Raw genomic sequence first — 24,017 nt, 5'->3', positions numbered from 1 at the left:
CGAGGTTGCTGTTCTTTAGCTCTGTTCATTACTCTGCATTACTTTTCGGAAGTAGTTAAAATGTTATGGCCGTACTTCTTGCGAGCAGCCATTCGTAACATAGGATATTTACATTCGCGCGTTTTTCAGGAAAGTAATAAGGGATGGAATTCAATTCTTTTTCAAAAGTTACTTTGCCATCTATGATTCTCCTTATGCTACACTGCACTGCTACAGCTGGTATTCATTTAGCAACCCTGCTTACAAAGGTCAGTGTAACTTCGAATACGCCAACAAAACGAACAGACTATCCTCTGCTCTGGGGCTCTCCGGCTTCCAAAGTAAAAACGGCTCCTGACTTAGGCCCTGGCGCGCGAGCGGGCCCAGCAAGCTCACGGTAAATAGGGACAAACCTATGACGCAGTCTGCTCCTCTTTAGCTGGCCTACCATTTGCGCCCGGTACTACGCCCTTCGAGAAACCGAGACCACACCGCGAAGCCATAGTACAGCAAACGACGAGACGAAGAGGTGATGACAAGCGCTTTTTTTCAGCTTCGATAACCTCCGATGTACCACGGTTTTTTCTGATTAAATGTTGCACAAGGAGCTAGTTTCGTTAATAGTTCTCCACTGACTATCCCTATCAGTGGCTATAAAGAGACTATCAATAACAACGACCAGTCTGGCCTATAGTGTTGTCCGAATAAGAATTGAAGCTGGTAAACGCCTACCTAGATCCTCGGGAAGAAGACAGTATCATTACGGTGTCATCACACGGTAGTCATTTTTCTTTCAAAGGGAGGGTGGGCGGCAGGCCTGTAAACATTTCTTTTCCGGATACTGAAGATCAAGATGTCTTGCGGGCACTTAGTTTCCTACCACTTGCTGGTTTCCAAGAATCGATTTATCTTTGAACTGTGATCGCAGAGGCCCAATTGGACAAAAAGATTGATAGATAGTGCGCAAGAGTAGACAAAAAGAGTAAACACAAGACTGACCAACTAGCCCGAGATTTGCTGTTCTTTGATTTCATGCAAGAATGAGCCTGTTTTACTGAGACAAGGGCTAAAAGTTCTCACCGGAATCAGCCTCTTGCAGAAGAATAAAGACAATAGCGTCGATGTTCACACTTTTTTACAATAAAGACAATAGCAATGTTCACACTTTTTCAATACAGACAATAACATCGATGTTCACACTTTTTACAGCCAAGCAGCCAAATGGCACGTTGAGAATGCGACACACTTGACTGAGTTAATCCAGTAACGACGCGAACTGGTGGCGGCAAGAAAAGTGCGCGCGAGAGGTACCAGATTGCGCAGTCATTACTCGAAGTTACAGCACAGCAAAAAAAAATGTTCTCTCCAGGTACTACATACGTGTCCACCACTCAAAGTGACGGCACAGCAAAAAAAAAGTTCTCACCAGGTAATACATCTTTGTCCATCACACAAAGTTACGGCACAGCAAAAAAAAATGTTCTCTCCAGGTACTACATATGTGTCCATCACTCGAAGTGACGGCACAGCAAAAAAAAAAGTTCTCTCCAGGTAATACATCTTTGTCCATCACAAAAAGTTACAACACAGCAAAAAAAAGTTCTCTCCAGGTACTAGATCTGTGTCCTTTGCTCGAAGTTACGGCACAGCAAAAAAAAAAAAGTCTCTCGAGGTACTCCATCTCTGTCCATGAAAAGCCTGCAAGTAGCTTTCAAAAGCTGTGACTCTTGCACTTTGCTGCCAGGTTTTCTACCATCGCTGTCGGAGTGATGCGCCCGTACCCCTTGGAAGCTTCGCCGCTTTCTCAGGCGAAGTTACATGATCGCCATTCCTTCGCTGCGCCACTAAGGACGGCTGCCGGTGTAGTTCAGTTTCGCCAGAGTCCGGGAGTCGGTGCCACCTCCGCTGCGTCACTCGTTGAGCTCTGCGAAGAGCAAGTCCAGGTCCAGGTCTGTCTGTTCGATGAGCTCCTTCCACAGTTCGGCTGCCCGAGCACGCGTGCGTCGCTCGATGTCAGGGAGACTGTCCAAGAGCTCGTATCGAAACACAGCAGCGTGGACACGATACTGGTCTCCCTGACGCAGCGCGGAGCCTGTGGAAGGAACTTCACTCTCTAGGTAGGCGAGGCGCCACTGGTCGAAGTTGAGGCACGCAGATTCAAACTGCTCCCTAGTTTCGGCGGCGTAGTGTTGTAGGACCGTTTGTAACTCTTCGCGGAGTTCTTCTCGCTCGCCGGCATCACGCCGGGACTCGAGGCGCTGCTGGCAGTACAGCAGGAACTGCTCGTACCTGTGACGCAAGGGCAGGTTGGACATGCATTGTTCTCGTGTGGCCGCAGTTCAAGTTCGACGACAAGGGTGGCACTGATGCAGCGTTATTGAGATTCGTATGCTGTAAAACACCTACGAAAGACGCCTTACGCCTTTCTTCATTTTCCTTGAGAGAAAATAAAATGTCAGGAAGTAACACACAACACAAATCGCAAGGCTCTGAGCGGCTAACGTATTTCCGAGGATTCAATATGAAGAGGAACTTATATCCATGTTACAGGTAGTTTTCATAGCAATTAAAGTGAACAACCTTTCAGCTTTCTCACTAGCCCTGAAATGAACGACACGAAGTCTGCCTAAGGTTACACGGCGCTTTCTACGGAGCCTAGTTCCACGTCTCGATCACATGATCACGCCACTTCTGACAAGCTGCGGATTGTTCCACTACGCATGTCTGCCTCCATGTGTATTTGATTAGGCATAGTTGTGTATTTGAGACTGGGTGACGCAGTCCTACACCACTCTTCTGTGACTGAATATTGCAGCATATGAACCTTCCTCTATAGAAAAGGGAACAGCGAGGCAAATACGACGAAACCAAGCAGCTGCAAGTGATTCATGTTTCAGGCTGAGAGCTGCTGATTCAAATACGCACATTTGCCACGGTATTTTTGAGCGGAATTCAGAGCGATAGCACACTATCAGTTGGATTAGCACTGCCCAAGAAAAATAAAGCAACTCGCGCGCGTCATCGAATAGGCGTGATTGCCATATTTGTGAACTAAAACAAAAGCACTCGTACTTCAATACCCTTGTTTGAAAAAATAAGTGACAACAATCTTGGGTGAATTTCGCTTCCTTACCGTTTTAACCAGTGTTTTCAACCTCCCATCAAGAGTCGTTTCAACCTACGGCTACTCTTCGTCTCTGGCGACGGCGAAATGCTGCAGCGCACTGTGCAATCCGGGTGAACATAAGGAACCGAACAGTCAACGCAGCTAGATAAAACGAAGATAAGACTTCCCTGATGCACTAAGCACGTTTGCGATTCCACGAATTTTGCTGCACAAACGTTCATTATGCCCAGTTCCACTCAACGAAGCACACTACGTGACGACAGCCGCCAGAATAATTGTTGTTACAGAAATAAAATGTGCAGTGTTCGCAGGAAATTGGTGCTGCAACAATGAAGAAAGCCCTGTATAAAGTACCTTCCAGCGTAACTAGACCCCTGCATGCAGCTACAGCTTCGCTCCACTTCGTCAGATGAGCTTTAATAACCGCGAATTTGTTACAGCGGCGAGTTCAGCAGGACTGCGCGTGCTTTGACCATTGCGTTGACGCTGCTGGTCATACTGAAAACATATAGGTAAATCCATTGCTCCTGTCAGGATTAGTAAAAACAAAGCCGCACACGGACGAGAGGGAAACGCCAGCAGGTCATGAGCACGCGGAGCTGCCCCCCACCTAACATCGACGGCTAAAACAACCTCAAACACCGAAAATCGCTGGAGTCCTTTGTGGTAGCAATGTCATTCTGGGACATCTCGTACATTGAATGTTTCGAGGCAGGAGGAGGTGGTTGTTACGCTGTAATGGTTGGTAAGGTGTGTCGTTTCACCCTACCCCGCCAACTTTAACCTCGCCTACACTCTCCTCCTTGCACTTCGATTTGCAGTGAAAGCCAGCTTTCTACACACGATGGGAAGATATCAGGTAAAGAATCCTCAGCTTGGTATCATTAGCGCTAACCTCAAAACTTAACCGCATAAAGACCGATCACAAGAATCAACGAAAGCACCCTTTAAAAGCGCCGTACGCATATTCTGAGAACCACGTAACCCAACGGCGAAAGACCGAAACCAACCTGAGACTGAAATCCAAATGAATAGAACTTAAACCAGCGAACATACAACATCACTCAGTGTTTTTAAACGAAGATTACCCGAAATGCATGTCCCTGCCTTATCCGGAATAACAAGAAATTTAGAGATTTCTCATGAGCACATGCAAACTAACTGAATCTGAGTTGCTCTCATGCCATCCGGGAAAAGGTTGTGCGACCGTTTCGGCCGAAAAGCGCTCGAATCCAGCAAATTGAGGATTGCTTTTCTTTTCAAGGTGGTGAGTGTATCGGAAGAGGCACCTTATTTCAAAAGCAAATTATACTGAGAGAAAAAGTGGCGCTATATGATGACAACTTGGCATAGTTGCCCCGTAACGGCCACACAGAGGGTACGCTTGACGGGCGCCTCTAATCAGTCAAACAAACGAGCTGTTTAATAACTGGTTATTAAGAAAGAAAAGGTGCAGTATAGCACTCACTCTCGGTGAACACCTGCAACGCGTCGTGGGGTGAGGGGTGAAGGAGGGTGCGAAATTGGGAAGGGGAAAAGAAGCGGCGTAGCAGAGGACTCCGGGTTAATTTCGAACATCTGGGGTTCTTTAACGTGCGCTGGCAAAGCACAGCACACGGGCGTCTTTTACGTTTCGCATCCATCGAAAAGCGTCCGCTGCGGCCGGGATGGAACCCGCGCCCTCGGACTCAGAACGCTCTAACCACAGCCACCACTGCGGGTTAAAAAGGCCGTTGCCAAGTAACCTTTCTGGTGAAGTACGGAGCACGGATCGACTACCAGTTGTTCCCGTGTGGCCTAATGCGCGCCCACGTTAGCTGTGTGGGTCTGCGGCAAGATGGATCCTGCTTTTAGAAGAAGGAGTTACGTTCTGGTTGACATGCTCTAATAGCTGTTAGAATTCGCCACTCGCCCAGTCGCACCATGGACTTTGACGGCTGGTGGAGTAGTGAGCGCGAGAAAGTAAAACCATTTTTTACGTGCGTGGTGCTTTGACAGTTCCACCCAGTGCAGCTGCTGAGCGAGCCCTAGCTTCCACATCAGTTGAAAGCAGTTGTAAGGACGAGTTAAGGCCAAAAAATATGACTGACAAGTCTTGCTTTCAAACCCAGTCGTATAAGATGCAGTTTGATCAACCTTTCATGGTGCTCTAACTCAATGTCAGTAAACGGTAGATATAAGCGGGCGAGGTAGTCACCCATCACGCCACTGCACGGCGGAGTGGTGGAAAAGGAAGGGATAATAAAGTCTAGTTTTCTTGGACATCACTAATTTTAAGCCCTTTGTGCAATATTGCAAAATACTGTTATGAACATATTGTAGGGAACTGCCTAACCCTCCGACCCGTAGGAAAATGTTGCCTCTAATTTTTGTCCTACGCTCGCACCGAGTACTTATGACTGCCACAGAGAACTAATGGAGTCCGTTTTTGACAATAGGAACCTAAAAGCGTCTCGAGGAGGGATCTGCGGATAAATTCATTATTGTGCAGTCGTACGATATTTAAAAAAATGCGTTCATAAACAACATCTCCTGAATAAATACGCTTGTCGAGAATTTCTAGGTAAACGAACCCTCCTAGACGTTACGAAGTTACGAGCGCTCTTAAAGGTCATGGCCGCCGCAGCATTTTGCGCGCGCCTCCACAGAGGTCTAGTCTTTCCGGCCCCTATCACCCTTTTCGCGAACCACGTGCCGGCTCTTTTCCTCACCTGGCGCTCAGGTCGGCCTTGAGATTCTCACCAACTTCCTGCCACCGGGCCTCGATGGTATCGTAAATGGCTCGCAGTTCATCACAGATTGCGAAAGTCAACGAGTCTTCCTCCCAATCTTCTGGATCCTCCATCAAGGAATCCGCGGCCGCGTATGCGTTGTCAGCGACCTGCGCAGTTAGTGGCAGCCTAATCACGTAAAAACACCAGGACAAAATGTCCTCCTGCATCTTTTATGGCTGCCACCACTGGACCGGTTAAATGCAGTTTTCAAGACAATATTAACTGCACCTTTGATACTACGCACTACGCATTTAACTTCGGCCTAATTTATCCGCAGGATTCCGCGCTTTTTAGCAGCAGACACCCTCCTTTAGTTTGAAGTATTTATTTTCGGCGCAGCACTTGAATAGGGGGCCACATGGAGATAAGGCGAAAATTCATAACCCGTACCCGCTTTTCTGGTCACCAACTAGCGCCTTCTGTCGGCCGCCAATAGCTAGCCCCGCGCAGACAAATTTTCATTCGTAATTGAGCAGAAACTTGAGTAGTGAGCTAGTGGACGAAGTGGTTAACATTGATTACCTTGTTTTCCTGCCTGCTCCTGAATGTAACTTTAAAATGCTTTTTGCGCTCGCACTGAGTAGGTCTGAAGGCCTCAGGAAACTAATGTGGTACAATTCAAAATATCCACGGAAATCTTATGTTTAGTGCCATGTAGCACGTGTGGCAGCCGTGCACTCTGCACGAGTTTGTCTAGAGTTTCTGGGCTTGTATAGGAGGTTCACCATGGTTCACCTGAGAGCATTGTTTCACCTGCGTCTGGGAGACTACTCACAAAGCTGGTATTTTCGCAGTGTTTTTTCGTCTATTTTCTGTGTATTTCACATGCAGTGCTTACTAGAGATGTAGGAAAAGTGACTCACACCAGCGAACTTCATTGCAAACTTCGTTAGACCTACATTATACCAAGCCCAGCATTATTCCCGTAGTTAAGAGTCCTCTTCCTGATATAGATTTCGTCGTAGCAATCTGCTATGTACCTACCGGCGCGGAAGAAAGTAAATGGAGCACGTTATTGTTTTCTAACAGGTTGCCTAACTAAAAATGGCAGCTGGAGTACGTGCAGGCTAGTAGTGGTGGCTGGTCCACTCTCAGGTAGACAAATATTTCTTCGTTTCCGATAGGAATGGCGTGACTGCAATTGTAACGGAATAGAGTGCTTTGTTTACTCATGTCCTCAACTGCAAATTCGCGCTTGCACTGCGTGGTCGTCGTTTCTGGCGATATCGATTCTACTCAGCAAACACAGTGACCGCTCCCGTCATGCGCGCCCGTACCTGTCGCAGCGGGGAGGCTGATTGATCCTCGGGATGTGAAGACGGGTCCGATGATGGAGCGAGTGGCGCATCCTCGAAAATACTAGCAGATGAAGTGGCGGCGAGGGCATGCGGCGTGTCATACGACAGCTCAAACATTAGGTCCCGTGCTGGTGTTCGGGGAGTCGAAGTCCTGTACATCGGCTCGTGAACATGTCGTCTGCGGTCGCCAAAAGGGAGCTGGAAGCTGTCGTCATACGACAGCTCAAACGTTAGGTCCCGTGCTGGTGTTCGGGGAGTCTGAGTCGTGTCCATCGGCTCGTGGACATGTCGTCTGCGGTCGCCAAAAGGGAGCTGGGAGCTGTCGTCTTCGTCTCCCTGACAGCGCGGGTGGTTGCACCAGTCCTTGTGGCTGATTGGAAAGGAATGCGCGAGAAAAGAGCGGAGTGTTAGGCGTGGGAGTGGACGGGCTGCTGCTTGCGCAATTGTAGTAAAGAGACCAACAGCAACTGAGACGTAAGAAAGCCCTAGACTACGATATTTTGAAAAAAGGTCCGGTGAAAAACGCATGCCAGTGCAGGTGGAGATTACGCCATTAGCCTGCCATAGTAAAGCTTTTTTTTTCAAGTATAGATCCCAAGGGATTTGTTTCAGGGCCAAGCAGTGTGGCTGGTTACGCATGGCCATCGCGCCAAGTCTCTTGAAATTCAAAACAACTCTACCCTCTTCGCCTCTCAGGAAGATGAAAATATCATTGATGCACCGAAGAGCCTAACTGAGACCACGAGAGGCAAATCTCGCTCGAGAGCTAGATTAGTTGCCGGTTCGCATTATGGCAGTTCGGTTGCTATCTAAATGATTTAGAAGCTCTTAACAGTTTAGGCGCACTACCCTTTACTCGGTCGACATCGGTCCACCAAAAAAGGCAAAACAGCCCCTTACAGGTTCAATAATTAAGGCGTATGTCGGCAGTGAACCATGATGCTCTTAGAGTGTGTGATTTGGGATTGTGAGTAAAATATTATTGCCTCGACCAGCAACTTACCAGCTCTTCTCTTTTTTGGTTGTTTCCTGATCTTGACAATTATTTTCTGCAAAAAGAAAAATACCAGGCCAAGTGAGTAAAAAAAGCCGAGAAAATTTATCACCCCGACGCAAACAGTCAATGTTAGTTACCAGCAAACTTAGAATAAACAACGTTGCTTCCTAATTCCTGCAGGTTTCGTAGGGACGCAGCAGGAGAAAAAGAATAACTTGGATTACTTCAGACATGGCTGGTGTAATTCCGGAAATTTGGAAACGACCCCATGATGGATTGGTGGTACTGGTTCTCAAGTCAAGAGCATAGGCAATATAAACAATCTTTTATCACATGTAGGCGCCTTAATATGAGGGAGCTCTCAATAACTATGCAAGGAACCAGAATCATAGAAATATAAACTGCCGACGCACTTTCCTTGAATGCGGGATCATCACATTTCAAAGAGAAAGTGAAGTCATTTTTGCATTGCTGATCCTTCATTCATTACAGCTCATGAAGCTAAGTATCATATCTAAGCAAAATCAGTCAATTCCATTAATCACTAATGTTCACAAGACCAGCTACCATTTACATCAAAGCTTCGCATTCACTTGTAACATTTTTCGTCTCTTCTTTCATGGCAGTGAGATGAATTTTGCTCTTGGCAGAATCAACGTGGTCCTGTGCTTAGAGGTGATCCATGGCGACACTAGCCGCGTTGCTCACGTAATCATGTCTGGTTACTATTAATTCACCTCCGAAGGGAATATATTAATATAGGGTTTGAATAATAATATTAGGTCTTTCGCGACAGCACTGACAATACAAAGGAAACGCGTGTAGGCGCTATCCAGGAAGAATTTGTTCGTATATATTAACAACCACTGATAGCGACCCTAGCAATAGAAAATGCCCTTCCCCCAGAATTACTTCGTCGCCAGATGCAGTGGTAAGTAACGAACAGGCAGCTTTTTTTTGCTCCATGACGGACAATAATTTTTTCGCTGCTCGAAGACGTGGTGCCTTCAGTCAATGTGGCGCTCCGTGTACGAGCGGCCTCTACGCTGGCAGGCATGTCCCCCGTAGCTCTCAAGATGCAGTTCTGTCCACAACATTCCAGGACTTGGTAGACGGCTTAGATTCAACAAACTCCATTGCGGTTTTCTCCCAGATCGCGACAAAAGAAGGGGTATCCAGTAATCTTCAAGCTCGATTCGGAGAAATGCTGCTGGATCGATTATGTCTGTCTGTTGTTGCCTCTTTGGTTTCTTTTTCTTTCGTTGATTATTGCCTCAAGGCGTAAGGAATTATGAAAGATATGTGGTAAGAGGATGTGCATAAATGAAGTAGTCTGCCTCTTCCAGCACACGCTGCCTCAATGTGTGTGTATAGAACGTCTACATCTGGATTATCAGTTTTCGTGCTCATGAACTCGCTGCTCCACTCCTTCAGATGCCTCGCGTTAAGAGCTGACAGCCAGAGGCCCTCTTCTCTTTTGTTTCAGTTTTTTTAGAATGCAAACGTTTTTGAGAGCAAAAATCTGAAATCTGCTACTTGTTGCGGTACCAGGCGCATAATTGAATTCTGCGCACCTAGAATTTCATCAGTCCACTACAATGGCATAGGCGAGAACAAAAGTACCCAGCATGCCCGAATATTTGTTCTTGCATTCCATCAAAAAATAAGTTAAAGTTCCCTTGGTAATTACCCTGTAGTAAGTGACGAAATAATGCTTTCTTCTGTTCGTCGTTTGTAGTGCGCCCTTCACGGGTCGCCGTTCTCGCGCGAAAGCTTTGTCCCACGCGTGTCCGTGCTCCGCGCGTTTAAGAGATAACACCAAAGGTGCTCAATAGTGAATAGAGTAAATAACGCATCTTACAAGCATCGTACTCTGAGAGCGTTGAAAGCTTAATTACGTAATATTGATTATACCTATAAAACACTTCAAAATCCATGCACAAAGTATGAGAGCTAGTTGACTGCCGTGAGCCATTGCCCAATTCGTCGCTAACGACGTATTCCAACCAGTGATCCCGTGTAGAAGCGTAATCTATGAGCTGTCCATTATCAATTGTCCATTTCGCGTCCAGTCTGTCCTCTGTTGATCGGAAATACCCATGACTTTCACGCGTCTGGGGAAGCTACCCGGCCATTGGGTGCTTGGCTACCAGACCTGACCATTGGCTGATATTGGATCGAATATGCAGCCATGGGTGAGGTGCACTGCAGCGCTGCGTCAACAGCAGGCGACCGGACCTGACCACTGGCTGCGGTATGCAGCCAGTGGTGAGGTCCGGTCGCCAATAATCCAATGGCTGGGTCACTTGCCACAGACTTGAAATTATGGGAATATCTGGGTGACCACAGATAGAGGACCAAACTGACGCGAAGTGAACGGCACTTTCGCTATCGCGCGCCACGCTACCGTGACTACAGGAGTGACGGGTGCGAGCAAGCCAAAGGTCCTTACGCGCAAGGTAATTAAACGAGTCAGCCTCTTATTAGCTGACGCTAGTAGTGGGAGGGGAGCATCCATCTTGGTGCTAACAAGTTGCAATGCTGAGATAGAGAAACATGTCAGTCGCAACAAGTGCCTGTCTCGCAGCTATCATAGGAAGGAAGTGAAAAAAAAAACGATTTAAAAAGCCGCTATAAAAGGGCCAGCCTAGCGTTCGATGGAGGCGCTCCCGATATATTACTGGAGAGCGCTCGCATATAGCGCACAGGCGATGTAAGCGTCGGTATAAACCTATTCGGTGACAGTATTCTGATGTCTCATCAGGTGGCGATTATGTCTGCAGTGACCCAGGAGACGCATTGACCTGCCCTTTGAGGAGCTTCACGAATAATTTGGTGCGAAAAGAGCTTCGCCCACTTTTTCAGAGTAAAAATGCCGTCTAATGCGGGTTAGATTAGTCCTTAATCGTAATCCTGGCACCTCAGTGCCATTTAGTGCTTTCTGGCTCTTGCTCCTCGTGGGCAGCCAACCGAAGCTGGACAAGGGTAATGAATTCTGACGATTGCCATCACTATCCTAATAGCCACAAGGAGCTAAAGAAATCGTATAGAGGGTATCCCAGCTAACTTCGACCAAGATTTTGATAAAAACCTAAGCGTTCTTCTGAACTGATATTTCGTAAATGTTGCTAGGGTTTAATAAAAGTTAAGTACCGTTTTCTTGCTCGTCCTTCTTGAATAATTGGTCGAGATAAAATAATTAACTTTTTAAATATAGCTTGAAACGTCCAGGTGTGAATAGGAAAGTTGTGGAGCCCCACAAATAGTGCCCAACCCCGGCACTTGCAACGAGATATACTTAACGTGACCGTTTTTATTCGGGAAAAAGAAAAGCCGGCGTAGTTGAAACAATACCGCGTGACAGCGCGCTCCGTGCACCCGAATGCGCCGCGATTGCAGCGCTCTCATCCGTGCTTTGTAAAAAACATCACTCGCTTCGTGCCTTTCGTGCTCCCCAAGGCAAAGCTTCGCGTTGGGCTTGGTTCTAATATAAGCGCCAGTGGGTTCGGGCGCCAGTTAAAGAAAGCGCGGCTCCCGTTTTTCAGCGTAATTCGCGCCACGTTATCAAGCTTGTTATAATGAGTCTTTGCTTGATGGGGTCTTCCTCTCAAATTCGAACTCGTGAGATTGTCATTGTTCCTGCGCATGCATTCTGTTAGCTTGAGAGCGTAATTATCGCCTAAGAAACAGGAGCCGCGCTTTCAACTGCTGCCCGTGCCCACTGGCACTTATCTTGGAACCAAGCAGAACGCGAAAGTCACCCTTGGGCAACAAGAAAGGCGCGAAGCGAGTAATGCTTTTTACAGAGCGCGGATGAGAGCGCTGCAATCGCGGTGTATTCGGGCGCATGGAGCGCGCTGTCACGTGGTATTTTTTTTAAACTGCGCGGACTTTCGTTTTCCAAATATAAAAACAGCCACGCTAAGTCTGTCTCGTTGGAAGTGCCTGGGTTGAATAATATTTGTGGAGCTCCACAACTTTCCCATTGACACTTGAACGTTTCAAGTTATATTGAAAAAAAAAATGACCTTATTTATCTGGACTAATGACTCCATTAGGACGAGCAAAAACACTACTGTAACTTTGGAAAAACCCTAACAACATCCACGTGATTTCAGTTGTGACGAACGCTTAGGTTTTTCAATATCTAGGTACAAATTAGCTCGGACGTCTTGTATATAGCAAAGAGTAACAAAATTCAGGAGGACACTTTGTTGACCTAAAGTGGGGTGAGGCGGAAGCCTTAAGCGCGGTGTTGCTGCTTATGTCCCTAATGTGTAGTTAAGATGTTAAGCTTCGCCTGTAAGAGTGAAACGCGACAGCGTCTTGCAACGCTGCCAGGGAGTCCACAGAAAGCCATCGCCCGTTCTCGATAAATTGGCTTTTGAGCAAAGAAAATGTATCTGTCTCGCATACTCGGTGGACACCTGAACCTCGCCGAAAGAGAAGGGAGAAAGATGGGAGTGAACAATGACGCTGTAGTCACTAGACGCGCCTTTGTTCATTCCGAACCATCCAGCTGGCATGGCGGTGTGGTTAGCGTGCCGTCTCGCACTCCGGCGTCCCTGGTTCGATTCCCGATCTCGACCAATTTCCTAATCGGTTTTGTTTATTTTTCTGGTCTGACTAGAAAGGTTAATTAGGCTAGTTGGTTAATGAACTAATTAACTGAACTTACTCTTACTTAGAGCATCACTATACCATCCCTTTAATTGGTTGCATGGTTACTAGCCAAAGTACAATTGGCCCCATTTGAAATTCGCGCACTCTGATGCCCCGACCATTTAGACCAATTGAAAAGCGCGACATTTCTGTCGACAACTCTTGCTTACAGCGATGAGGCATTAAAGGCTTCCGCCTTAATAAGAAAAGGATGTCACAAAAAAGTTCCGCCTGAATTTAGTAGGCGTGGCGTCTACATACCATTTGGCATGAGAGATGTTATGGCACTTCATCGATACCCTGAGTTACCATTAAAGATACAGCCTCACGTTAGGTAACGTTCGCCCGGGAACAAGCTTTCTCTCAAAAGAGAGGACACCCGGTACCAGTAATTCAGCAAGTTCGATGAAACGTTAAAAACCTTTGCAGGACAAGAAAAAAAAATTGCGAAGGTGAAAGCACCAGGAGAAGGCACACTCTCCTGCGCTCGGCGAAAAGACCAGTTACAAACCGAAAACTTAAATCGACTCCGAGAATAAACCTCGTAACGTCAGCCGGATAGACGTGCTCGAAGAAAAAAAAGGGGCGCTGCCCTCAGTGCAGCATTTTCTGTTGCTCATCTCACCAATGATTCCTGCGCCGGTTGCAGCCGCGGCGGCTTCGATGGGAGGACTGGTCGATACCCCGCTCACAACACCGGCGGCAAGCTGCACGGAAGCAGCGGCGTTGTTGATCTCTCGGAGTCTATCCGCTAGTAGCTTGCCTTCCCGGCAAGGGCACTTCGCTGGAGAGTCCTTGACCTCCTGCTCTGTCTGCAGTCGTACACAACAGCAAAGAAGCACCAAAGGGTTGAGTGTGCGGCATGCGATGGAACTACGGAATAAACACCTCTGAGCAGGCATACGCGGGAATAGCTAATACTGAAAATAATTCTCGACACCAAGCAGAAAACCTGACCCAGGTATGTGTTCGTATAACAGTGTGACATTTCCCATGTCCTGTGATTTCTTCGTTAGAAGGAAGCACGTTCTAATAAATCGTGGCTTGCTAGGTGTAAACTGCTGAACCATCCTTTAGAGAGCTCAGAGCGAGCGTAAAAACCACAGGCACGAAAAAACAACGCTGCTCATACTTATAGGCATGTCACCACTGTGATACAAACGTCACGACTGGGGAAAGTGATTAGCGCCTTACTTTGTACATAACAGCATCTCCTTTCAGCTTGAAAATTTCATTGCAATTTCTACTTCGCGAAATTCTCATTCTTCGATTATAATGCACCTCAAGAAAGGTCAACCGTAATTGGGCACCTGTGTGGTGGCGTCGGCCGTCCTGGGCCGCGGGCAGGGGGGAGGCAGCATACCGCCCTCGCGTATATCTTCCTCCCTGCTGTCGCTACGTGGGCCCGCAGACTCGGCCGACGTGGGCCTCATGATCCGTGGTACGCTGGCCGCACCGGCGTCGGGCTGCTGCCCGGCCACCTCGCGGCCGTCGCCAGTGTCAGGGTCGAGATTGTCATCAGACTTGGCGAGCGGGGGCTGTGCCAAGTCTTCAGTGTTGTTCTCGCGTGCGGCGCTGGTGTCGCGTTGGCCGCTCATAGCTAGGCCACTTCAGCTATCGCACATCACTCATCGCAAGGGATGGTGACTCAGGTGGGCTGCGACATCCCAGAGCCCCGATCGCTGCAGGGCTACCGAAAGCCTGCACAATGATGGAAAGCCGGAGATTCTACGGTGAACCAGGCTCTAGAGAGAAGGCAATGCTGTTTCAGCACCGGCCACAATGATGGCCTAGGGGCAAATCATGGACCTCACAAGTTTTAGGTGTCCTGGACTTGAATAAAAGTACGGCTGGGAGCTACAAGTACACCAGGTAATACCACTCCCCGAAGATGTGCTCGGCATCCTCTGCTTGAAGCGCATGGGAAGGGTGCTACGTAGCAGACCACCTGGCATGTGAAACGTCTACTTTCGCCACTGAATCAAGTACAAACAACTCAACGCAACAAGCTCCTCTCTGTAACTCGAATACAACTCTGTGGCCAATGCAGGTGACCAGATCTGCAAGACGTGTACTCTTGCGCGGCAGTAAAATTCCAGCTGCTATCGGTACAAGAAGAGAGGAAAAAAATTCAGGGGATATTTAAGCATACCTCAGCTCACACTCCAAATCTAAAGAGAAGAGCACTTAGCTTGCACGGAAACATTAACGTTCGAAGGAAATGTTTCACACTCGAAGACTCGAAGGAAATGTTTCAGGCGCCTATTTTCTCTGAGCGTTGCTCTCTCAGAGCCAAGCAGGCAATGTGAAACCCCGTTGAGAGAAAGGCAATAGCGCAAAAGGAGCCAGGTATGCTTAAGCCGACCGCAGGCGCCGGCTGCCTCGCGCGGCGCGAGGCTACGGCTCGCGGCGGGCGATCCACCTAGACTGCATCGATGTAGCTAACTAGTGGGCCATTATTGAGTGCTGCCGAGGACCGAGAAGCGCAGAGAAACGGCAAGGGGGCAGTCTGAAATCCCGTTGAGACACGTAATAACGCAAGGCGAGCCAGGTGTGCCTAAGCCGAACGCAGACGACGGCTGCCTCGCGCGGCGCGAGGCAACGGCTCGCAGCGGGCGGTCCTCCTAGCCTGCATCGAGGTAGCGAACTAGTGGGCCAACGCAGAGTGCCATCGAGGGCCGAGGAGCGCAGAGACTCGAGGTCTCTTCTTACCTGGTGGCGGTCGCCTCGCAGCCACCGATGCACACCCGGTACCGGCCACCGGGCACGAGTGGAACGAGCCAGGGGCCAGCAGTCGGCCCCGATGTGAGAAATGGCAAGGAGACGATCTGAAACCCCGTTGAGAGACAGGCAATAACGCAAAGCGAGCCAGGTAAGCCTAAGCCGAACGCAGGCCACGGCTGCCTCGCGCGGCGCGAGGCAACGGCTCGCAGCGGGCGGTCCTCCTAGCCTGCATCGAGGTAGCGAACTAGTGGGCCAACGCAGAGTGTCATCGAGGGCCGAGGAGCGCAGAGACTCGAGGTCTCTTCTTACCTGGTGGCGGTCGCCTCGCAGCCACCGATGCACACCCGGTACCGGCCGCCGGGCACGAGTGGAACGAGCCAGGAGCCAGCAGTCGGCCCCGATGTGAGAAACGGCAAGGAGACGATCTGAAACCCCGTTGAGAGACAGGCAATAACGCAAAGCGAGCCAGGTAAGCCTAAGCCGAACGCAGGCCACGGCTGCCTCGCGCGGCGCGAGGCAACGGCTCGCAGCGGGCGGTCCTCCTAGCCTGCATCGAGGAAGCGAACTAGTGGGCCATTGTAGAGTGCCATCGAGGGCCGAGAAGCGCAGAGACTCGAGGTCTCTTACCTGGTGGCGGTCGCCTCGCAGCCACCGATGCACACCCGGTACCGGCCGCCGGGCACGAGTGGAACGAGCCAGGGGCCAGCAGTCGGCCCCGATGTGAGAAACGGCAAGGAGACGATCTGAAACCCCGTTGAGAGACAGGCAATAACGCAAAGCGAGCCAGGTAAGCCTAAGCCGAACGCAGGCCACGGCTGCCTCGCGCGGCGCGAGGCGACGGCTCGCAGCGGGCGGTCCTCCTAGCCTCCATCGAGGTAGCGAACTAGTGGGCCAACGCAGAGTGCCATCGATGGCCGAGGAGCGCAGAGACTCGAGGTCTCTTCTTACCTGGTGGCGGTCGCCTCGCAGCCACCGATGCACACCCCGTACCGGCCGCCGGGGACGAGTGGAACAATCCAGGAGCCAGCAGTCGGCCCCGATGTGAGAAACGGCAAGGAGACGATCTGAAACCCCGTTGAGAGACAGGCAATAACGCAAAGCGAGCCAGGTAAGCCTAAGCCGAACGCAGGCCTCGGCTGCCTCGCGCGGCGCGAGGCAACGGCTCGCAGCGGGCAGTCCTCCTAGCCTGCATCGAGGTAGTGAACTAGTGGGCCAACGCAGAGTGCCATCGAGGGCCGAGGAGCGCAGAGACTCGAGGTCTCTTCTTACCTGGTGGCGGTCGCCTCGCAGCCACCGATGCACACCCGGTACCGGCTGCCCGGCACGAGTGGAATGAGCCAGGTGCCAGCAGTCGGCCCCGAGGTGAACGCGCAGCGCGAGCGTGGGGCGCAGTGATTGGCCCGAGCAAAGACAGGCCACGGGATATTTGCCGAAGAAGAAGTGAGTCGAAATCAAGCGAAGGGAAATTTTCTGAATTCCTCTGTCGAAAACCTTTGCAAGAGCTGATGCTGGCCTGAGAATACAAATAGCAAACTCTGCCTTTGGCTGTTGGTTCTATGCTGCGCGTCATAGCTACGCTGAAAAAAAAAGGAATTCTAAACCTACAATAACAGGTGTTCCTGCCTTGTGTCTGCGTTGCGAACGTTGAGAAATCTGAAATAATAAAAGTGAGAATATCTTTCTCAGATGAGACCCATATTAGCGTTCGAAAGTAACGATATGCATAAAGCGTCAGGTTTACAACGTTCACAAGTTTAAAGATGAATTGTTAATAGATTTTTGCTTGTGAGCGCATTACTAAAGCCTTTGGCGACCCTGGATTTCTCTCGGCCTCCTGGAGTCCTTTAACGTGCACCGAAATGTCAATGTAATCACGTGTTTCTGACTTAGTCTCCGTTCAATATCGCCACCATGAAAGAGAAAGAACTCGCGAGCTCGTTCTTAACAGTCGAACGCCATAGACACTAATCCACCACCGCGGGAAGAAGAAGAAAGGGAAGATTTAAGTTTGGAAAATCCAGAAGCTTACCTTTCTGAAAGTTTTCTCTATTCTTGTTTATTTTACAGTTGTTTTCCATGGTTCGTTTCTATTCAAACCTGTGCCATGCTTTCTTCCTACATATACTTACCCCTTTCTCGCATAGAAGCCAATTCAGCCTTATTTGTGTGATACTGCTATGGGGTGTGAGCGCTGACTGCTTTGCTCAAAACTTGATAACGTTCTCTTCCACAAAGCTTTTCTGGAGAGATCACTGAAAACGAGCCAATCGAGTACATATAAAAGCTCCCCAATGTCATTGGTGTAAAATATGGAAAAATGGGGGCTGCACACGCTGCAGTTACTGGCACGTTTTCCCAGGAAACACCAAACTCACAGGATTAGAATTCATCATTCCCAGTGAATTCTCCGCAATTTTACAAGAAACGCTGCCCCCAAAGAGCAGTCAGATATATCGGGTGAACATTTTTCTTTGCGCAAAAATCACTCCTCAGGGAACAAGAGTAATTTCTTGTCAAACGGACACTTTTCAATTTTTTTACTTCGTTTCCTGTAAACTGGCCTTTCTAAACACCGCTGTGTATGTCATGCGCGGTCTGCTTCATAGTGTGCACGATTGGCGCTGTGGCCTCCGGACGTCCAAGCAGCCTGTGAGTAGTTGCAGCCATCGCTTGACCATTCGAAAAGGTTTTGCCTCTGGCTTCATTTGAAACTGTGCATACGCCTGCCAAGTTTAATGAAGATCTTCTGAGAGCCCACTGTGCTTGAACGCGTGGTTTTGGAAGAAGGAATAGCGACTACGATGGATTGTGCAGCTATCGTGAGCTGTAGCTACACTGATCTATAGCTACCACTGTAATGTTGTAATATTTCTGCAGCTGGCGCAACACATGGTTGCAGACGCCACGAAATTGGTTTCTTCCTTTCCACTTGCCCACCTGCCTGCCACCTGCCCATCGGGTTGTCTGCCGCCTGCCATCCACGGGCTTAAGCTGCAGACAGCACGGCTTTTTCGCTAATGAGGCACCTAGTGCTGACATACTAAAAAACTTTCCTTCATCTCCTTCTTGTCTCAAGAGTGATCGTGAGGCATACAGTGTATCTGGAAATGTGTCCGTGCTAGTAGGTAATGCCAACATGGGCCTTTTAGGTTTCTTGTCGTCGGGCGACTGGTACGTACCCTGCCGATAGCCAACGTGAGTCGAAGTCGCTGCCATAGCAGACACTTCGTATGACGGGTGGTCACATTCTTTGGGTAGGAAACAGTTCATCGGCATGGCCTCCCAAAGATTGTTGTCTCTCACCATTAATCTTCGTTCGTGACCATAATCGTCGAAAGAGGGCTTGTTTCTCTCTGCCCGCTACATGACGCGACAGCTCCTCACCCACTCTCAAAGGAACGCTTTCGTAAAAGAAGTGAAGCGAAGCGAGGTGCTCATTGACGTTCTTTCGGCGCACGTCGATGAGAAACACACCAAGTGGGACAAAAAATACGCTTTAATGCAATGCAGGACACGCCCATTCATCTCGTATATGGACTGACTCCACTCATTCATATGAATGCAATTTCATTTCAGAGACCGATGCAGCGGCGCATGTGGCACATGCTCTGTAGCGATTAGGTACCCCTGTGTGACGTGTGCTAGCAGTTGTGGAGACGCGCGTGCAGCCCCTAGGTTTTACTGCGGTAGGCGTTAAGGCAAAGGTTCTCGACTTAACATAGTAGTTGTAGTGGCCATCGAGCGTCCGTTCCTCTGAATGTGACCAGGAAGAAAGAAGGGGGGTGCGGCACGAAGCCACCCAGTGCCTCGATGCCCGCGCTCTCCCCACCGTTGTGGAGCCCAACACGGGGCGCCACCCGACGGCAGCACGTTCTCCGTGGCCACCTCGCTCAAATGGCCCTTGTCTTCTAAAACCATTGGCCTGTCTAACCCCGCCAAAAACAGATTCGTCACGCACTGACGCGAGGCAAAGGCAACATTTGCAGAAGCTGAGGAGGAACACCTGAACATCCGTATTAGCACGGGTGTAATCGCGATTAAGTTATTTGTTTTACACGTTGGTGTGGCCAGAATCAGCTATCAGGAGAGAGTCAGAAGTTAGCAATCGCATTTTATTTTACCAGCTTGACCGTCAATTTGACTCGCGTGTTCCATGAAGTTCATCCCCTCTAGCATTGCTGTGCCGTTGAAAGCCTTCTTTATGCGTCATAGAGCTTATTTGGAAACGAGACTTGCGCTCATTGTTGAAGCACCCTGTATACAGTGGAGCCCATGTATAGACTATCTAAGCCAGGTATATCGCACTATTTCCACTATTGAATAGGCACACTTTGGCTTTGGAAATGTCCGTGTAAAAGTATACGAAAGTCGCGCAGTATACCGAACTGCAATTACGCCAGTTCTTCAATATATCGAAGAGCGCGTCTCGTGCCTGCAAGAGACGCTTTTCCTAACGGCCCTCTTTGATCACTTTTCGCGCGCGGAGTCGTGTCGGCTGCGAGGCCTCGGGCACCTGGGCCGTATTCCATAAGCTGTCCTTTAGACTGGCCATTTCGCAGCTGTCTGGTCCTCTCTCTCATTGGTCACTGAGATGTACCCACTGCTTTCAAGCCTGTGTGCAAAGGGACCTGGCCATGAGGCGGTTGACGACAAAACCTACCATTAGCTGCCATCAACTGCAATATGCAACCACTAGTGAGGTGCATCGCAGCGCTTTGTCAACAGCAGGCGACCGGACCTCACCAGTGGCTGCATATCGCAACCAACTTTACTGAAACGTTCCATATGCTTCGTTCCATATGATGAGGGTAGCTCCTTCGTGTTGTACGTGTTTACGAGCGCTGCATACTTCATAAGCTGAGTATGAGCTGCTCGTATGAAATTATGTCGGTATGGAGTCCACAAAATATGGAAAAATATATGGAAATCCATATGTATTTTGTACGGAGGCCATAAGCATTCCGCATAATTTCATACAATTCCCGTGCAGTGCGCATAACGTCATATAGAGTCCGTAGGATTCGATATGTGCTTTCTATATAGTCTATATCGACTCAATATGCCTCATTCTCTACTCCATATAATTCATATGGTAGGATATGGACTTATGGGAGTCGTCATATGGAAACTTTCAGTAGGGAATGGCAGCCAGCAGGCAGGTTCGTTCGCCTGCTCTTAACCGAGCGCTGCGATGCACCTCAACAGTGGCGGCATATCGCAGTCGATCGCAGCGAATGGTAGGTACGGCCGCCAACCACCAAATGTCCGGACAGCTTTCTACAGACACTTGAAAGTCGCGGGTATACCAAAGTGACCAATGACATGGGACCAGACGGACGCCAAACGGCGATTTTAAAGGGACAGCTTATGAGGTACTGCCCCTGCTGTCGTTGCTAGTGCTGTGTAGCAGCTTTACTGGGTAAACATGGGGTGCGCTTGAGAGTGACCTTCGGTTTCATGTACTCTGTTTCCAGGCCACATCGCTGTCTTGCAGTGAAGCAAATAAAACTAACTAAAGCTCAGTGGTGGCCTCTTCCTCGTGCTCCCCTGTCTCCGTTGGTGAAAGCGTAGCGGAAAATAACATCAAGTTCAATTTAGGAAGATGTTTCCAATCTTAGTGCACTGGTAACAATATTAGACTTCTTATAATAGGCAATGGCTAGCAGGGTTCCAAGTTAGGGGTTTTTTAGCCGAATTTAGCGGGATTTCACTCTGTTTACTCTTCAAAAATGTTGTACTGCGGAAGGCGATATTTTTAGTGCTCTTTAAGCCGTGTTAGCTTTACTGGGGCCGGTTTTTTATGGTTCTAAATTTTTTTGTAATTCTGAAGAGTCTAATGGATTTCAAATTTTACTCTTTCGGGCGAGAAAACATCGCTGTGAGATCACGACGCCACTGAGATGTCACGGTGGTGAATATTGGAACACGCCCAAGAATCCTTCAATTTATTTCAGCGGAATTTTTAATGCAGCTTTCGAGGCTGCAGGACATACTTCCGTAGAAACTAAACTTGTGAAATATGTACAGAAGTTCAGGAAAGAGTGGTTGCAGGACCCTATGCTTTTCGTCTGGTTACAGAAAGTTTGAAACAATGCGAGACGAGCCCAAGAATGCCTTTACTGCAAACGCAGCTTACTGATTAAGCATGTGGATCTGGTCATGCACACAGCAACAAAGAACCATTTTTTGGCTGGTTCATCGTTAGCTTCCGGTAGACGTGGTGACATTAAAAGTTGTAAATCGCAAGTGTAACAAGTCACCTCCTGTCGAACGATCTCTTGCGATTCTCGTATCCTCGCACTCAGCAACTGTGGCTCAAATCGCCTTAGCTATCTGAGCCACAGGTGCTGCGAGGGAGCTAAGGATCTCTAACTTCACCAATCAATGTGGAGTCCTTTGATCAAGAATGTTCTCTACCCTCACTTCGTTGAGGACTTACTGTCTGAATTAGAATCTTGTACCTGCAGCCTGATTCTAGATGAATGAACGGATATTTCTGTAACCAAGCTATTGGGCGTCGTTAGTGCGTACTATAGCGAAAATATGGACAAAGTAGTGTCAACCTACCTGAGTCTTGTCAAACTCGATGACTCGAAAGCTCAGCCAATCGTTGATGCAGTGAAGAAGTGATAGGGGCATTTTAGCAATGACTTGCTCGGGATAGTGGGAATAGGGACAGACAGTGTCAGTGTGATGGTAGATGTCAACAATGGAGTGTATCAAAAGCTTAGGATGAATGTTCCTAACCTCTCGTTGGTGGCATGTTCAGGATACATGGACGAAACATTAATATATTGGAATATTGAAGGGTACTGTTATGGAAATATTGAAGGTAATGGTCAACTCGTCATATGTGTAGCAAGTCCTTATTTAAAGTTTTTCCATCACTCGAGCAATAAAGACAGCCCAAGAAAACCAATGTGGAACGTTTTTGACGATAGCAAAAACTTCAATAGCAAAAAAATGCAGCTTGCTTACGAGAGATCTGCGAGTACTGATTGTTATAGAGATATCTTACAATATCTGAAAAAATTCCGTTCATTATCTCTTTCCCGTTGAAAAATGCTTTTGTCCAGAATTGCTGGTTATGAGTGGGTCTATCATGCGCTTGCACTTAGCGGTTGCCAGTGCAGTGACGAAAGTGCTTCCGAGAAATCTGGTAAATTTTGCGACTGGAATTTACAACCCGCTTTGTCGGTCACCATTGAGACAGCTACCCTACCGCGAACTCTATCGTAGACTCAACGGCACACACGACCCGCTTAATACAGTGTAATCTTGTCGAACCAGGTCGCACTTTACCCCGACGGGGATCATTTAGAATTGCTACACACAACTCCTGCATTCAGTGACATGCGCCACGATGAACTTGGCTTACGTCGTGTTTTTGAAGCCTGGTTCTTGCGGAAGTACAAAGTACAAGGCGTTTAAGTCCAAGCCGGCTGACAGCCTAAAGCTGCTAAGCGACCTAACATTCCTAATTAAAGGGCTTTCAAAAAGCTCGTCCTGCCTACGTGCCGTATATACCCACTGAGTTCAAGCGTTGTCTTTATGCTAATACGAGATCAGACCTCAGCTACGAGACAAAAAAAAAGCAGCAAGAACATAGAAAAGCTGGTTTTTCGAAGGAGCCCGAACATGTATTCCGAGTGTCAAATTTCTGTCTCATCTACTGAACCAGCTCCTCAGCAGAGATTACCTGACAACATCAGAGTACTCAGACAGATTTCTCTACTCTCAGTTGGGAACGCTCTTCTTGTAGTTAAAGACTCGTTGGTGTCCATAATAGAATCGCTGAATCTGTCGTGTTAAAAAATCGCTGCCATCGAACTGCAATGGGGAAAGCTCACTCTCGTCAGCTAGAACAACCGTGGGAGCACGGTTGCCTTCTGGATGAAGTCAACAACTACAGGGATGCTTCCGAAAAAAAAACTTCTTCGAGCTGGCAGAGTTCGCTCTATCCATGCTGGTGCTGCGCTGGTCGAACGCCGCGGTTGAACACGTGTTCAATCAACTGAACATTATCAAATGGAAACAGAGTAACAGAATGTCAATAAAGATGACGAATGCTATCTTAAATATTAAAGCTGGACTATCGTGGCGATTACGACCTGGTATGTACACTTTGTGGTGAAATAGCCACTTACGATCTCACATTGTGGAACTGTAAAGAAGAGCCACCATCGGAATCTCAATACAAGTTCGTACCATCAAGCAATAGGAGGCCGCGTTGATAAGCTCAGACCTGGGCGTTCAAACCCGGGCCATTGAATGGGCTACTCAGCTCGCTCGCTGTCAGCCGTGGACTGATAGCCGCCTAGCGCAGATCATCTGTATTTTGCCTTTTCTGTACAAATAAATGGCTTACAATCAAATGCGGCTCAACTACAAAATACCAGCAGATATAGTGGAAAAGATCGACACGACGGAGGTGTATGTGGGCAGCGGCGCTGGAA

The 24,017-nt window shown here is 48.5% G+C and overlaps 1 protein-coding gene across 1 annotated transcript; it reads right to left on the bottom strand.

Moving 5' to 3' along the window:
- Nucleotides 1-1,889: 1,889 nt before the first annotated feature.
- Nucleotides 1,890-14,435, bottom strand: LOC149353919 (uncharacterized). Its single transcript, XM_089577423.1, has 7 exons — nucleotides 14,148-14,435; nucleotides 13,463-13,649; nucleotides 8,182-8,227; nucleotides 7,445-7,548; nucleotides 7,158-7,324; nucleotides 5,818-5,987; nucleotides 1,890-2,268 (listed from the first exon to the last, which is right to left on the bottom strand). Exons 1-7 carry the CDS (start codon nucleotides 14,433-14,435, stop codon nucleotides 1,890-1,892), a joined length of 1,341 nt encoding a protein of 446 aa, XP_089433549.1.
- Nucleotides 14,436-24,017: the final 9,582 nt, after the last annotated feature.

The sequence above is a fragment of the Amblyomma mixtum genome, chromosome 3, assembly GCF_055824585.1.
Source record: "Amblyomma mixtum isolate Tamu chromosome 3, ASM5582458v1, whole genome shotgun sequence".
Lineage (NCBI taxonomy): Eukaryota > Metazoa > Arthropoda > Arachnida > Ixodida > Ixodidae > Amblyomma > Amblyomma mixtum.
This window is presented reverse-complemented; position numbering and strand designations above follow the sequence as displayed.

What these genes read in the sequence shown, in the direction of transcription:
- LOC149353919 (XM_089577423.1), bottom strand. Translation starts at nt 14,435, where the DNA reads ATGAGCGGCCAACGCGACACCAGCGCCGCACGCGAGAACAACACTGAA. An exon ending in ACCAAAAAAGAGAAGAGCTG is followed by an intron (nt 7,549 to 8,181) that starts GTAAGTTGCTGG and finishes CTTTCCAATCAG; the next exon opens with CCACAAGGACTGGTGCAACC. An exon ending in AAGGCCGACCTGAGCGCCAG is followed by an intron (nt 2,269 to 5,817) that starts GTGAGGAAAAGA and finishes CTTGCGTCACAG; the next exon opens with GTACGAGCAGTTCCTGCTGT.